Raw genomic sequence first — 17,105 nt, 5'->3', positions numbered from 1 at the left:
ATCAAGTTAACAGCATTTTTCTTATTGATTAAACCTATAGATTTTTTTCCACATGTGATTTGTTTCCAGATTTAATTTAAAAACGCATCTAAGCTTCTAATAAAAATTACATATTGTAAAAGTGCACCTTTTTTGTTTATTTGATGTTGGGAGCAATATCAGACATTAATTACCAGGAATTAGGGAAAATGTATTGATTACAAATAAATCAGATCGAGAGATAAAAAGCACTTTCAATAATCTAGTTTAATACTCTAGTATGACATGTATGTAAGAATGTTATGGAGTGAAAGAAGAACATACATTAGAAGAACATATGTAAAAGTTCATGTGGTTTACAGCCCAGATATCATATAAAAATATAACAGATATTGTGAAAGGACAATTTTCCACAGTTCAAACATATTGCTCACATGCAGAAAACCTGATGGCATCAACAACAATGACAGAATGCGGGGGCAATGTCATCACATCCCACTATCGTCTCATTCTCTCCTGCAAATTCATTGCCTCACACCACAAAATGACACAGTAAACCATTTCTACCTCATTATTTAGCACAGACTGGGGTACAGATTTCATACATATCCAGCCAACACCCAAACTTTTTTTTTAATCATCCCTCACCCACCTGAAGCATTACATTTTCCATCTCAAAAGATCCTACTAGCAAAGCTTGAGGTATATTTACATATCTCATATCCTTATCATTTCTACATATGCACACAAAGCATGATAGCTGTATATGAAAATCAGTTTAAATGAAAAATAAATTGAATTATGTGGTTGGTGTTTCTAATGCTTTAATTACAATTAAATGCCATTTTCAACAAACAAAAGTTGACAAAAAAAATCCAGAAAAGTCATTTCAGTTAACTTTGAATAAATAATAAATACACACTTTTGCTTGTTGGCTGTCAACAACCATAGAGTACATGTTAAACAATAGTAGTTCAATAATAATTAAATGGCATCTTTACTAAATGATAATTTAAAAACTGTTTTGGCAAAGTAACTGAAGAATCTCATTTGCAGATCTGACTCTCAGGCATCTCTTTTGAAATCTTGTGGATTGCTACCAGACAGTAGCAACTAATTACGCTTTCACAATCATTTTTCTGGCAGCTTTAATCACTTTGTTACATGCACTTTCATCCAGCATCTTTGTAACTACAGTTTTGGAAGCAGAAACAATGCAATATGGTGAATCATCTGATCAGGCTTTTTGGCTGTGTTACCTGTAGACCTAAATTCCTTTGTAAACTAATGCAATTACAGAGAACTCCAGCAAGAGAGAACCCAATGTGCTGAGTTGTCTCATAACCATGACTTGTTTCAATGACTTGTATCTTTAGACCAGAATGCTTCAAAATTTTGACTGATTTCTTCATCTGTAAACATGTACTCATCTTAAAGATATCTGTCATTATCATACATCCATATTAACTGTACATCTGTACATTACAATTATCAGTCTGATGTCTCCAGTTTCTTGCTGAACCAGTTCTCTCCTATAAACATGCCTTGATACCTACAGTGTTTCAATGCTGTGTCTACAAAGATTGGGCAAGCTTTAGAAAACATTTCCCAGCAATGGAGCCAAGTGGAATGTCACCACAAGTGAGATCCACACATTTTCTTGCATGTTGTTGGTGACTGGCAAGGAATTGACTAGCAAGATACACCTTCATGATAATAGCATTTCAGTTTTGGAATAAAGGTTCCATTTCTAGTTTCATTGATGAGGGGAGAGATCAATGTTTAACACTATATTGCTTACTTAAGGAGAGCCAGGGTTTCAGTGTAGTGCCATTCTCAGGAAATGTGCACCATGACATGCATGCACTTGAATATGTCAATGTGTGTCCATTGTTATTATAAGGCGGGAATTATCTGTGTTGCAACAACAGTTCAATGTTGTTTATCCTGTGGGCATTATAGTGCCTATACATGTGTATAGATTTGTGTAATGTTGAGGATACATCACTTTGTTTCATACAAAGAAGTAAAACTGATGAAAAGAAATTTGAGTGTATATCCCACTACCATGATTGTGTTCACCTATGAAAATGGTAGTAGTTGGTAGGGTCAAGGCATTATGCTGGGAACATAATTGTCTGCCTGGCTGAATGAGAGCAATTTTGCTGTGTGTTCTGCCCTTTGAAGAGTAGCATTAAGATGCATGGGGATACTAGGTAGTGTTTGATGTTGATATTTCCTTTTGCAAATGACTTTTTTGTTTTCTTTTTTCTTTTTGTTTTTTTCTTTCTTTCTTGAATGTTTTTATGTTCTTACCTCCATTGTTCTGCAGTACCTCATGTAAGTAAACACCTGCCTTTCTGTTAGATCGCAGTGTTTTTCTGCCTTCCTATGACCTCCCTAGCTGAGCAAGTCCTCTACCTTATGACATCTTTCCTATTGTACATTCAATCCATCATTAGACCTTACACCCTTCCACAATCTATTTGCTCAGCAACCTCTTGTCCTCTGGAAGTTCATCCTGTCTATGGCTAAACTTAATTCTTGACTGGACCCTCAGTAATGGAATGAGCTACCTACTATCTATCTATATATGTATGTATATATATATATATATATATATATATATATATATATATATATATATATATATATATATACATATATATATACATACATACACACACACACACACACAGAGAGAGAGAGAGAGAGAGAGAGAGAGAGAGAAATGCTTAGGCTATTCAAAGCAATGATCAGTCAGAAACAAAGCGACTTCTTAGTTGAAAATGTTTCATTGGGCTAACAGATGACCTACTGTAACTATATGGTATTTATGCCACATATAGTTGTCTAAACATGTTTTAAATATGGAAAGTTTATTATAACAAAACTAGTTTTGCGCCTCGTTTGCGAAATAAAATATTTTCTCTTCATTTTAATGGATCAGATTCCTTGCAGTAGTTAAAAATAGGCAATGTATGGCAAATATAGGCATATCATGCGTTGTTTTACAAAGTATGAATGCCACGGAACATTTATTAAAAATAATTCAACGGTACAACAATACATGGTAGAGTGTCAGTGACCCTCCAGGCGTTTTAAGTTGTAAGATAACAGGAGGAAAAAAATATGACACTTCCACTGTTTGTGTCCGGCTGGGGAAAGTATCTGTATCGTCACCCATTACTGATGCACGCCACTTCTTACTTTCACTATCACGGTTCTCACCGACGCGGCACATGTGCAGAGTTGATCCTTATACACTCCCTGTGAAGGAGAAGACCCCTTTAAGTCAATCTCGATGAATGCCTGATTCAAATTAAACTGGTACAATATTTCAAGCTCAAAAATCCGTAAATTAGATTTCATTGTAAAATATCTGATAAAGGGCTATTTAGAATCGCACAATTAATTAATTGCTATTTTCTGCTTGTTGGCAGGCGAATAATTAGCTACTGATACAATTTGCTTGCGTGTCTTCATTTAGCATTTATCTAGTTCCTTTATCCGGCCTATTGTGGACAGCTAAATGGAGTCCAAGATGTCGGGGAAGAGTTTTCGCGTGAGCGATGGGGACTGGATCTGCCCAGATAAAAAGTAAGTACGTTTGTTACACTGCCGTCAAACGAGTTCATAGGTTGCATCGCCGAAACGGCATTTTGCTGTTTGCACGCAAATAAATGTCGTCTCAATCAACGTTAAAGGAATTCTACTGAGGTTAGCTCTCCAGCTAGCTAGCTAACTCCGTGACTAAGGACAAGGCCTTCTTCACTTGGCGGCTTTCAAACTAAAACTGGCATAATTCAGTGTGCTCCACAGTTCCTTGTCTTTTTTGTTTGTCTTGTTTGCTTATACGTAGCTTGTCAGTTAACTATATTTGCTTGATAACTTCGAGTAGCTAGCTAGCTGTGTGTTCGATCTTGTGGAACAGCATCATTTGCTACCCTGAGTGGAGTATAGGTAGTCTAGAGAGCTATATTAATGTAAGGTAGTTAGCTTGTAAGCTATTAGCTGTACGACTGCTACATTGGATTATTCGTTTTCTGTTGAGACAATTAGTTGCTTCAGTCGTTCCTTTCGCACAATTTTATATTTAAATGATTAACAGCTATCTATTAACTGGCAGCTATGCGCATTTTGAGCTAGCGAAGCTATTGATTACAAATGAAGAGTAGTTGATGGTGTAGCCTAAGTGTCTGAAACAAAGAACTAGTCATACTTGACATCGCAGTTACTTTCGAAATGGCTGGGACCCCTTTTCAAAAGTCAGCTTGCTTGCTGGCTGAACACAAGCATGCTCAAATATGGAAAGCCGTGACTTTACATCTGTATGTTCGTTTTTGATTGTCGGTTGTATGCACTAGCTTAGTCTTACTTAAGCCTTGCCCCCTGGAATATTGTATGGATTTTGTTAGCTAGTTCTCTACAACTACAAGTTGACTGCCTATTTTCTGATTGCTTTTTGTCTTCGTTCACAGGTGTGGAAATGTGAATTTTGCTAGAAGGACAAACTGCAACAGATGTGGCAGAGGTAAGTTTTGCAACTGTGTACCTGCAGGTGCGTTTGTGTAGTCGAAGATACTGTCTGAATAAATTATAAATCGTGGTGTATTGTGATTGTTCTCTGCTCGACAGAAAAAACAACCGAAGCGAAGATGATGAAAGCAGGTGGAACCGAGATAGGGAAGACCCTTGCTGAGAAAAGTCGTGGCCTTTTCAGTGCCAATGACTGGCAGTGTAAAACGTGAGTGTTGAATGTTGAGATGAAACGAACGTCGGAACTGTTAATTTGCAAACCCGCTGCATCATTTCCATAAAGACGAAAATTCCAAAAGAATAAGATGAAATGTTAGCTAAGCCTAGCTCGTCAACCACGTGTATGGTTGTATAGTTGTTTTTAATGTTTTGTTTTGCTAGGTTTTTAGGATACAAATGGATTATTTTTCCCCAGACCTAACGGAAATACGGTTATGCAAGGCAGTACGACAGTGTGTCAGATCTAGTTCAGCTGGCCATAGTCCCTTAGAAATAATGCAGGTCAAAGTACTGTCATTTTGTGCAGCTTAATCTCCCTTAGCTATTTTTAAATGAATAATACTGTGTCTCATCAGATCATGTTAATTCCACATGCTGAGATTTGGGACATACCCACACAAGTTTGCATTTTTTTGTTTTATTGTTTTTTCTAACCTGACCTGCCAGCAGTTTTTGTTTTGTGTTGGTGACCCATGATAAAATAACATTTCCATTCAAGCTGAATCTTACCTGACCACATCAAACTTTCTTTGCAGGATTGAGAAATTCTCTTCAACCCCAATGGCAATTAACATTGCATTTAACAGCCACACAATTCCAGGGGCTTATACAGTACTTCTGCTATAAAAGCTGTTGTTTGTGATAGGTATAAAATGAATACAATTGATGAAACCACATTGTTCTGTTGTAATGGTGATGTGAACTGTTCCCTTCAGCTGTTTAAATATTACTTAAAGTATGTAGCTGGTGATTGATTAAGATGCTGACTCAGAGTTGGGACAGCTTGAGGGTCTCACAACTGAAACGTTACCCCAGTTTTAAGTTCATCTGTGTTTCATCCTCTTTCAGCTGTGGCAATGTGAATTGGGCTCGAAGATCAGAGTGTAATATGTGCAACACTCCTAAGTACGCCAAGCTAGAGGAAAGAACAGGTACATCTAATGAAGTTCTTATTCTGTTGTCAAATCTTTTTTTTTTTTTTTTTTTTTGACTGTGGCTGCTTATCTAGCTGATGATGATGGCTGATTTATTGTTTTTTTTCCATCTTCCTTTATCATTTTGTAGGCTATGGGGGAGGTTTTAATGAGAGGGAGAATGTGGAGTACATTGAACGTGAAGAGTCTGATGGAGAATATGATGAGGTGAATCTCATTGTGCTGTTGATTGCAAGGAGAGCTGTCACAATAGTAGAAACCTGCTTGTGATGCATTACTTGTTTGGTATATCATTTACCACTTTAGGAACTCATATAATTTTTTTTTTCCTCCCCTTATAGTTTGGTCGTAAAAAGAAAAAATACCGTGGGAAGAATGTTGGAAGCAAACCTAGCAGTGAGAAGAAAGTGGAACAAGAGAATGATGATGAAGATGACGATGAAGATGATGAAGATGAGGAGGATGGAGATCTTTCAAAATATAAACTAGATGTAAGCAATTCAGTACTAATTGTGTACTGTGCGGTTGCAAACTCAGTGCCATGTTGACTTTTGGTTGCATATCGGGAGGAAGGGGTGTAAATTGGTTCAGTCAGATGTACCAGTAGATTGATAGTTCGGATGCCTTTTAGTGGTTAATTTTTTTTTTTTTTTTTTTGGGGGGGGGGGGTGGAGGATATCTGGGGATGTGTTGGCCAGTAGGTTAAGGGGGTGTGGTTTTGATAGAAAAGGGAATACTTTCCATTTTTAGATCGGATGCACAGTTAAACAGTTGAGTTAAACGTCATCGTAATTCACTTTGCTAACCTGGTGAGCACCTTGTTATATTTAGGCTCTCCTCAACCTCAGGGGTAATGTGTATCGGCAGGAACTACAACAATTAGCTGCCCAGAGTTATCGTTACTGTCTACCTCCATCGTTTTCCAGTCAGTCTGATAGCCGTAGCACAACAATATGTACTGTATAGCATGACACCAGTTCTTAGTAGTTTGCGTCAGGTGGAAGATGTGGTCAGCCCTCTGGCATGTAAACATATTTGTCCAGGACGATGATGATGAGGAAGACGATGATGAGGATGCAGACCTGTCTAAGTATGACTTGGACGCTAGCGATGACGAGGGCAAGTCTTCAGAGAAAAAGGACAGTCGTTCTGGCTCATCGCGCTCATCCTCCCGCTCCTCCGGCTCCAGCTCACGGTCCAGGTCCAGGTAAACGGGTACAGGTCAAGGGTAACGCCGGGCAAAATGTCAGTATCAGTTCAACTTTTCTTCACATTTATCCACATGAATATTTTATTACACTTGATAATTCTCTCTTTTTGTAATTGGAATGCTTGTATTATCTCTTCTGTCTTTCAATTAACTGAATGTGCCCTCTTTACACAAATTCTAGTCTTGTTTAAATTTTTGTACAAGCAAATTAGTAATGAGGCCAACTCGTGTATATACAAGTCTTACATTTTAGGACTTAAACATTGAAAGGGGAAACCAAACAGCAAAACAAACTGAATAGTATATCTAGATTTATTTCTAAATAAAACAAATGTTACTTTCTTTGGATGCTGGATGTTTCCATGGCTGTGTGTGATAGGAGTGTGGTTACTATGAAAGCCAGGTTACTTATGTTTCCTTGAAGAAATTCCTGTTTATTTTTTTCCCTTAATTTAGGTTGAAATGTAATGGTCTGGTTACCCTCCTCAATGTTTATTTCCTTTTTATGACATTGTGCACTCCTCACAGGCGTTTAAAAGCCTGTTCTAAATAATGTGTTGCTGAACATTCACCACTGCATTGTAAAATATTTGAAATTTAATCATTTGCATTATGATTTTTGCAGTCAAAAGTTGTCCAGCACCTTCCCATGACACTGGAAGGATTTCCATGTGATTTCCTGTTACTGATACTAAAAAGTGCATATTTTTATAATGAAGACCTAGTTAAAAATATATATTAATGCCTCTTCAAGTACTTATGGCATCTCAATGGGAGCAAGTGGCATTCATTTATACATCTATACTCTGAACCCAGAAGAAAACAACAAAAAAAAAGAATTTTAACATGTTATTTTGTGACACTATCTTGGATTGGTCACAATGAATTTTTTTTTTTAGGTATGGGTTCAAATTAGACATTAATCTGTTTAATAGTAACAAAATTGGTGCAGCTAGTCCTTGAATGATGGCGTTTTGTTGGAATTATCACATTTATTTCTATGTCTTATATGTTTCAGTTGTTCATGCATGTATATGGATGACAAATTGTGATCTCTGTTTGCAATCGCAGGATGTAAAGCTTTCACATTTACCTGTTTTTATGTGTGTTTTTTTTCCACTTTTTTGTGGATTTTTTGTCCTTATAGAAAGTATTGGAAAACTGTCCTTTTTTTTTGCAGGTCCCGATCCAGAAGTTCATCCAGTTCCAGATCAAGGACACGCTCGAGCTCCCAAGACCGAGCCCGGTCACGCAGGTCCAACTCCAGGTGAATGACGTGGCATGCACTCCTCCAGAGAGAGTGTATGTGCCATGGCAAAGGCTGTCGAAGATCCCTTTGCTGTTTGAAGCTCTTGTGGAATAACTACCTTGACACCTATGTCGTGAGGGGTGTCTGATTTGTTTCTGGTTTGTTAAAGGAATAATTTCATAATGAAGAGCCAAGCTCATTCATCTATCTCCTTGACATTCACTGACAGAATTAATCCTGGAGTATGTGAACACTGGTACTTTCCTTTGTTTCTTCCTTGTTAAAATGACCACTTGCAGTACTACATAAGTTGGTCTTGCCCTCACATCGTGTCCAGGATTAATGCCACCTTATTTTAGCTGTGAGAGGAATGAATCCAAGGACTTGCTTTTGAATATTGAACAGAAGCCACTGTTTTTCCTTCCATTTTGCACAGAAATTCTTTTGTATTTTTGTGTAGCAGTGGGCAAAACTTGATACAGGCTTATTTTGTTTTGGTGATTTTTTAATATATCTGATTTATCCCCTCCCCCAACCTCCAAAAGATCCAGCTCAAGGTCACGAAAGGGGTCATCCTCTCCAAGGAAAAGGTCTCGTTCCAGCTCCCCATCATCCTCCCCAGAAAGAGGCCAGAAACGGAGTCGCTCCAGATCCTCATCTGGCGAGAGGAAAAAAAGACGGTCTAGATCTCGATCGTCCGAAAGGTTTGGGTTTCTGCGGAATAAAAAAAAAAAAAATGCCGTATGTGTTATTCTGGACTAGGTTTCCTACTCCCAGAGTAAAAGAGGTGGAAAATGTATGACAGACTAATGGTGTTCAGTCAAAGCAGCATGCCGTTATTTCAGCTTTTAAGAAATTTTTCTAATATTTACAAAGGAAATTAGCAATAGCGCACACGGGCGGAGAAGTTGTGCCATTTCCATTAATCCACTCACAGGTTTCCCTGGTTTGTCTCATTTCAGGCGCCGTGGCTTTTCCTCTGGATCCTCTCACTCTGGCTCCCAATCGTCAAGTTCCAAAAAGAAATAGGTTCAGAACAAACAAAAAAAAAATCCAAAAAAGGAAAACTGAGTAGATAGCAGTCAAATTGCATGTTGTGTTTAAAAGCTACAGATAAGTTGTTGATGCTGTTAAAACTGCCCAAGAACGGCAGTACATGCTCGATATTTTTACTTATAAGTGGCATGTTGATCCTCATTCTTAGTTAAAGCTGCTTGTTCTCCTGTAATCCGTTCTCGTCACCATTTAAACAAAAACAAAAAAAAAAAAAAAAAACTCCCGACCTCCCAACAGATCATGGAATCTATATTTAACATTGCTGTTTGATATTCTCAGTTGTCAATGCTCATTTTAGATATAAAGTGCATAGTACTTTTTCAGAAGGTAAAGCAAATACGCTGGCTCCTGTGGCAATTAAAGCTAAAATAGAGGCATAGCTAATTATCAGGCAATGATAAAAAATTAACGATGTGCCAGAACCTGAAAACCTAATACTCCGCCATTTGAACACAGATCGTGAAGTGAAATGAAATTTCAGATACACATAAAAATATTTCTGCAGGTGGCAGTCTTACAAACTGTTTTTATTAGTAATACCTTGGGTGCATTGGATAAGCGTGTTTTGCTGGTCCGGGTCTGTAAAACCGCTCTTCATGGGGTCTGTAAAGGTAGCTCTGGTTACTTGCAAACGCAATGAACTTCTTAAACCTCTTTGTTTGAATTTTAAAGGTAAGTATTTTTTTTTTAAACTCTATTGCCTCTGTTAACCAACTCAAAAATGAATTGGATCAGTGACATTTAAACTGAGCAGTTGAGTGCAGATGCAGATTCTGTTGGTCACTGTTTTGTGTGTGCAGCATCCGAGTATTCCTTAATCCTTTTGGAGCAAAAGGAATTTGATTAACATGGATAATAGTATTGTCTCATCTGAATTTGCGACCGGGATTTAAAGGTCAACCTTTGAACAGGTCATATATCCATGAGGACTGAACTATTGTTGCTCCAATTCCCATCCCATTTTTTTTTTTTTTGTAAAATTGCAGAATTACTGTAGGCAGCATAAGGTAGTTAAATTACATATCTAATCCTTTTTTTCTAAATGACAGCAGTAATAGAATGTGATTAACGTGGTCGCAATGTAAGCAAAATGTAAATAAAACTGTCAACAACCTTATGTTTGCATTGTGTTTTATTTTTTCTGTCCTTTGAGTGAGTAATGAATGAAATCAAATCAGTATTCAGATATCTTATTCCCTATCATATGGTTTTGTTATAGAGTGCTAGACAATGCAATGGTTTACTTATATCAGTCTTAATTACATGCATGCCCAAGGTCATTCTTGAGTTCCAGTTGTGTTATGTATTGCAAATTTACAAACATGCAAAGTACACCTTTGAGTCACTCAACTTTGGTGGCCCTGTTCAAACAAACACCTCCTGACAAATGTCTTATTTGGTACTACCAAATCCCCTTTGATGTAGTAGCTATTCAGAAATATTTTTCCTTAGAAATGATGGATTTGTACAGTGTGTCCATCCATAAACAAGTTGTTTGATTGTCTTAATTTGGCTAGTGATTTCAATTTCTTAATTGCTTCATTATACTGGATATGTTGTCTTATTTTTTGTTATCCGGTTTTCACAGCCACTCTATATTCACATTTAGGTGTTTAGCAGATGCTCTAATACAGAGAGACTTGCTATAGTGCATAAAAAAGAGCAGAGACAAATTGTTAGTGGCAGCACTGTTATCCCAGTACTGTTTGGCATTGTCTGTGAGGACTAGCTTTTCATGCCCTTTTCATTTTCTGAGTGCTTTACGGATTGATCCAGGGGAAGGCAGCATACTTATTTTCACGTGGAACGGTGTAACAAATTTTGTGGATTTACGTAAATGTCGCTATGAATTTGTTTGGCAAATTGTATTAGTTACTATACATTCCAATGTTAGACGCTGGAAAGCGAGAGACAAATGAGCATAAGTTAAACGCTTTAAAACGGAAATGCTTTAAAACAAAACGAAACTTGCAGTTTTCAATAACTGCTTTTATTGTTTTTTAAGAACCCTACAGCCAAGGGTCACTCACTTGCCGAGTTAATGACTCTCGTAGCCTACCACTAAAGGAGCCATAGAGTCACCGAAAGTTGCAGGGGTCTCTACCTACCACCAAGTGAATAATTGTGGGATTTTATTCGTGTTGAAGACCTTCTTGGTTGCTTTTGGATATCAGGATAAGGTGAATTTTACCAGGTTAATTGTTACTACTTTTGTGCGCGGTCATGCAATATTTTGCTGTATTCATCTCCGCAATGCAGTATATGCAGCATTCAGTTTCAATGTTTAAATGGTCATGTATTTTTCATGAAGTAGAAATTTTAGAAATTGATTGCAAGAAATGTTCCAGGAAACCTTAAGAACCTGATCGAAGTACCCGCAGTACTAAGTTGTAGTGAAATGTTCAGTTGTTGTACCCTTATTTTAACAGGAGGTGGCACTTGTTGCATTTAGAATGAAAGTCATATAGCAGTCAGTTGTAGTCACTGGGAGCTGTAGTTTGCGCGTGCATTGATATTCATGTTAAGTTTGATAACCCTGGTGTATCGCTGTCTGTATTTCTTACAGGATAATTTGGCATATTCACATAATATTAACAGTATATGTGATTGCTCAAAACGAAGTGCAACTGCGCTATGGAAACAAGCTTGTGCATGAAAATCAGTTGAAGTCTTTCTGCGTTACGGCTTAGAGGGAAACCACACATCCATATTTGCAAAACGTTATAAACTTGTCTGACAGCAAGATTGTTGCAAGACGTTATAACCAGACGTAGCTGGTTATAACTAATAATTGGTATTTTGTGCATAAAATGAAAACGTTTTGTCTTGTCAAAGGCGGAATTGTCATTCGTTCTGTGACAACTTTTCATGACCGACGGCCTAGTTTTTAATAGTTCAGCTGTTCCACGGGTAAAATGACAGCCAATATTCCTCCGACGACAAAATGAATGTTGCTCGTCAGGTTGCTGGCCTTACGATTGGTGCCTGCCCGCGCGTGTAACATCGATGTGTATTTGTGCGGTTCGAGGTGAAAGGCATAGCCCCGCCTCTTTGTGGTTTAAAGGCTCGCCGTCGCCAGTGTTCTCCGCGTTTGAGCTTTAAGTTTGCGTAGAGGGAAATGCCGTACATCCATGAGAGATCACCACCATGTACGCCCCTGCGTCCTATTCTAGATGATGAGTTCTGACGACTGTCATTCCCGCGAAACCTGGACCAACTTTTCCTCTGAAACGATGTGGGAATATAATATTTCCAAGCCAATTCGCGAAAACAATTCAACCAAAAGTGCCAACTGTGGATCAGTGTCCGTGGCCTTTCCTATAACTATGATGGTAACGGGAATGGTTGGGAATTCACTTTCACTGCTGTTAGTGTATAGTTCATATAGGAAAAAGGAAAACAAACGGAAAAAATCGTTCCTGCTCTGCATTGGATCATTGGCATTGACTGATCTTTTCGGACAACTTCTCACAAGCCCGATTGTTATATCAGTCTATAGAGCTGATCTGAAGTGGGAGCGCATCGACTCCACTGGAGGACTGTGCGCGTTCTTTGGAGTATGCATGACAATGTTTGGACTATGTCCACTTTTCTTAGCCAGTGCAATGGCAATAGAAAGATCTTTAGCCATCACAAGTCCACACTGGTACTCCAACCACATGAAAACAAGTGTCACAAAGCTGGCTTTGGCGATCATCTGGTGTCTGTTGTTGTTTTTCGCTCTGTTACCCATTGCGGGAGTGGGACAGTACACGTTGCAATGGCCAGGCACTTGGTGCTTTATAAGTACCGGGGACAGGGACATCCCAGGCAATATGTTCTTTTCCACCACGTTCGCTGTCCTGGGGATATTTTCATTACTTGTGACTTTTGCCTGCAACGTTGTGACAATCAGAGCGCTAGTCACCCGCTGCAGAACTAAGCCAGGGTCGTCTCAGTCGGCTAAGCAATGGGAGAGGCTAACCACGGAGACTGTCATTCAGCTTATGGGGATCATGTGTGTGCTGTTCACCTGCTGGTCCCCTTTACTGGTATGTATTCAGACTAGTCTGACGAGACATGCGACCTCTGTGCCAACTGCTGAACCACGAGTTTGCGAGCTTTACTTTATCTATGTACGATCACTTGTATAAGGTATACTGTGTCTTGATGACTAAGATTGTCAGATTGGTAGGATATTTCTGCTGCTTTGCAGGAGGTAGTGATTACTTGACAGAATTTCCCTGCAGCAAAGAGCACGTAGACTGTTTTTGTCGTCCAAAATAGCAACATTTCACTGTGTAGCCTACTCCTTAAAATGAGCGGTCATACAGTATCTTGCCGTATTGGATAAAATGTTGGGTTTGTTTTGTAATGGAAGCATCTTAAATGATTGATGTTGCATTTCATACAGCTGCAGGCTTAGTTTACTTTACAGAGCTAAGACTGTATTATCGAACTGAAGCATCCCGAGAGCCATCTTAATCGATGCATTGTTCTATTCTGGGTGTGATGATAATGTTTATTTTTAAGATAAGTAATTTTACTAGTAGAAACTAAATAAATGCTATACACGGTCATACATTGCACAGGCTGTAGTTAGGCATACTCACTTAAATCAGATGGTTAAGAATTTATAATCGGCAGAGGTTCTCAGGAGGGTATTAACCTGCGCTCTGAGAGGCAGCAGGGGATTCACGTGCAGTTTCTTTACTCTCCTCGTGCTTCACTGTAAGACACTTTGTGCGATCATGCAGAAATCATCTCAGCGGTTCAATCTCTTACAGCATTCATTACTATGAATGGTGGGGGTCTTGCCCTTGGACAATCTCAATTGAAGAGAACAGTAGGCATCTGAGTGCTGATATTAATAGAGGATTGGTGTGACATGTGAAACCATGACATGTCTGCGTTTTTAGTGAGTGACAGAAAAGTGTGAAGGACTTCAGTCGAACATAATTTGTGTCTTCACGCCATCTTAACTAACAAAATGCTCTCTTGCTAGATTAGATTGCCATTAGTAATACATTGGCTGAGAGTGTGATCGTGGGAGAGCGCAGTCCTTGTGTAAATTAGGCAGCTTTATGTTAAATTCCAGGTTTTTATTTATTAAATGTTAATATAAGTAAGCAACAATAATTATAATTATGAAAGGGATTTTATCTATTCGATCATTAGCTTCTGTTCTGTAAAAAGTTGTTTCGGGGTTTTAACTTACTAAATCATTGTGTCATTGTAAATTTGAATTTGAAATTTAAGTTATATAAATTGTTTAACAAATTGGAAAATTCTGTTTGTACAATTCAAAGGGGACAATATTTAATTGAACATTCGGCTGTAGCACTGCAGAGATTCCATGTAGAACACAATTATATAGTTTCTTTTCATTTTTACATGAAGATTTCCAAATATTCATAACACTGAGCCACTGAAAAACAGTTCATGATCAGTTTAGAAATATGTTCAGCTTCTGGAAATGCAGTCTTGCTTTAAGGTTTTTTCTCTGCTATATTTAGTTGTCATATTAATTTCTTTTTAGATAATGATGTTGAAGATGATATCGACACAGACGTCCTCACATCACTGCAAACCAGCAGCAGTAGCGTTTCCTCCCAGCAGAGACATCCAGGTGGACTGCAACTTCTTTCTCACTGCTATCCGCCTGGCCTCCTTGAACCAGATCCTGGACCCTTGGGTTTACTTACTACTGAGAGAAATCCTACTACGGAAATTTTGCCAGGTGGCCAATGCAGTCTCCAATTGTTCTCTCGATGGACAGAAGGAAACACAAGCAGCCCTTGATGCCCTCAACAAGCAAGCCATTGATACCAATGTTGCACCAAAAGAGTGACCAGACCAGGCAAAATATGGAATAACTTGATCTGATTTTTTTTCCTCTTTAAGGCTTAGGGGTCAAATTAATCTAACGCAAAGCATTTACTCAAAGAAAAGAAAACCAGCAGCAAGCCTGAGGCATTATCAACTTTTGTTGTAGTCAGACAACATAATGGTTTGACTTTTATTGTCAGGATTGATATGGCTAATGGCTTTGTTGCAGATTGGAAAGGCCCTGTTCATGTTTACTGAATGGGCAACAATCACAGGGTTAATCTTCTTCATTATGCATTCATTTCATTTTTTGCTGTGTTGAGTCTGTCAGGGTTGGTTACCGAACCAACAGGTTAACAGCTGACCAGCCAACTCTGTCACGACAAATGTTTTCCAAGGAGTTGTGGACTCGGTTGCTCCAAATGAAAATAGAACTTGGTGCCAAAGAGTTTGCCTTCACTGATCATTGCGAAACATAATATCAGACTTAGCAACCTAGTTGCTGATGGGTGCATCACAGCCCATTATTTTTGAGCTAAGCAAATGTTTTATAGTGTAGGATTAACATGGCGTAAAACGAAAACAAAACATCTACACTCAGTAAAGTTTAGTGAAATATCTAACTGTCCATGGTTAAGGTTTGTTAAATAATATAATCTTCCTGAGTTTTATTTTTATATTATTGTTATTTATTTATTTAGTATATGCTATGGGGTTCCACACTGAAATCTTTAAACATAAACGATCTCAGCATTGAAAGGAAAGAGGAAGTCTTTGCAGAAGTAACGCACACTGACTCTGATATGAGAGACTGCTGCAATGGGTAATGTTATTATCGATTGTAAGTGTGAGTTTATGAAGAGCTGGACCCTCTGGCATTTGTTGTCACATATATGTAAAGTACCTAATCTGTATTTATAAGATGTTAAAGGGCACCTAATTTTGATCTCTGAAAAAGTGTCAATAGTTTAGACTGCAGTTACATATTTACATTACAAGTAACATGCAGCTCTATTCAGAGCTAATTTTTAGAATTTCCGGAAGAAGTCAGGTTCTTATTTGAACACACAGCAAGTAGGCGACACTTAATATATCCAACCAGACATTTCCCTTGGGTTTTATCAAGTTTGAGTCCCAGTTGGGAATTTCTGTTTCACCCTTGAATCACTTCAACTTCAACTCCTAGCTGTTGAAATTGAATACATATGTAAATGTAAGATGAATAAGCCATTCTGTCAAGGGCAAAAACTAAGTAATGCAATGTTTTAATTCCTGATAGAACAAACCTATTTGCCTTTCAAGATGGATGTATTATTAATAGTTACATTTGATGACTGCATTACTGGAGGGTTGTCTGTGGTGCCACACAGCAGGGAAGTAATGTCATATCTTTTGTTGAAGAATATTTTCAGCTATCCTCAAAAGGCTCTGTTTTAATTTAAGTGATTAAACCATGGACGGTATGTTTGAGTTGACCAAGGCCAAACACTCCTACTACTCCTGCTAGACGTTCCTGTGTACTCTTCCACCTGTCCAGGCTAACCAGCACTAAAAAAGTTATCCATTACCTGATGGTAAACATTTATGACAGCCAGTGTCAAAATATGGAAACTGTAATGGACCAGCGGTCATCTGAGTCCATGCTCTTAATGAATCTGGTGTAACTTTGCATTTCCTTTCCCTCTCATTCCTCCCATTCACCTGTCCTGATAAGCAGACACATTGCAGTTACTGCATTTGCGTTGTCATGGGTACCTTTAACTGCACAAGACTTAAAAATACATTGGTAACATATGCAGTAAATGGATGAAGAAAAACAAGAAGATCCATATGGTGAAATGCAATAGTGTGTCAAGGCATGAGATTTGTGTGGAGAGAGGAATAAAAGGAAATTTTTGTTATAGCTAACCAGCAGAAAATATCTTGTGTTAGGAGATCATATGGTTGTTCAGGAGCTATATGTCCACATGAATAAAAAGAGAATCAAAGTTATCTAATCAATAAGTTAAAAACACATTGTACTGGTGGAAGGCAGTGCAAATGTAACTCACTAGCTGGCTACGACATACTACCATAAGTAATAAGCTATTAATTATTTTTTCGCTTGTGT

General features: G+C 38.1%; 2 protein-coding genes across 2 annotated transcripts; both read left to right on the top strand.

The window, feature by feature from the left end:
• The first annotated feature begins 3,511 nt into the window (after window positions 1-3,511).
• On the top strand, window positions 3,512-10,286 carry zranb2 (zinc finger, RAN-binding domain containing 2). The gene is made up of 10 exons (XM_036522806.1): window positions 3,512-3,579; window positions 4,461-4,513; window positions 4,618-4,726; window positions 5,587-5,669; window positions 5,803-5,879; window positions 6,014-6,163; window positions 6,716-6,879; window positions 8,063-8,149; window positions 8,677-8,835; window positions 9,094-10,286. The coding sequence occupies exons 1-10, from the start codon at window positions 3,512-3,514 to the stop codon at window positions 9,158-9,160; spliced, it is 1,017 nt and encodes a 338-aa protein (XP_036378699.1). The 3' UTR covers window positions 9,161-10,286.
• Window positions 10,287-12,289: 2,003 nt separating this feature from the next.
• On the top strand, window positions 12,290-15,162 carry ptger3 (prostaglandin E receptor 3 (subtype EP3)). The gene is made up of 2 exons (XM_036522444.1): window positions 12,290-13,218; window positions 14,706-15,162. Exons 1-2 carry the CDS (start codon window positions 12,361-12,363, stop codon window positions 15,015-15,017), a joined length of 1,170 nt encoding a protein of 389 aa, XP_036378337.1. The 5' UTR covers window positions 12,290-12,360; the 3' UTR covers window positions 15,018-15,162.
• The last annotated feature ends 1,943 nt before the right edge of the window (window positions 15,163-17,105 follow it).

Source organism: Megalops cyprinoides, chromosome 2 (assembly GCF_013368585.1).
Source record: "Megalops cyprinoides isolate fMegCyp1 chromosome 2, fMegCyp1.pri, whole genome shotgun sequence".
Taxonomy (NCBI): Eukaryota; Metazoa; Chordata; class Actinopteri; order Elopiformes; family Megalopidae; genus Megalops; species Megalops cyprinoides.
The sequence above is the reverse complement of the archived record's forward strand: the minus strand, read 5'-3'. Positions and strand labels throughout refer to the sequence as shown.

Excerpts from the sequence above, each read along its gene's own strand:
- ptger3 (XM_036522444.1), top strand. The coding sequence starts at position 12,361 with ATGATGAGTTCTGACGACTGTCATTCCCGCGAAACCTGGACCAACTTT. Across the intron at positions 13,219-14,705 it reads CCTGCTGGTCCCCTTTACTG|ATAATGATGTTGAAGATGAT; the intron begins GTATGTATTCAG and ends ATTTCTTTTTAG.
- zranb2 (XM_036522806.1), top strand. The coding sequence starts at position 3,512 with ATGGAGTCCAAGATGTCGGGGAAGAGTTTTCGCGTGAGCGATGGGGAC. Across the intron at positions 4,727-5,586 it reads AATGACTGGCAGTGTAAAAC|CTGTGGCAATGTGAATTGGG; the intron begins GTGAGTGTTGAA and ends ATCCTCTTTCAG. Across the intron at positions 5,670-5,802 it reads CAAGCTAGAGGAAAGAACAG|GCTATGGGGGAGGTTTTAAT; the intron begins GTACATCTAATG and ends ATCATTTTGTAG.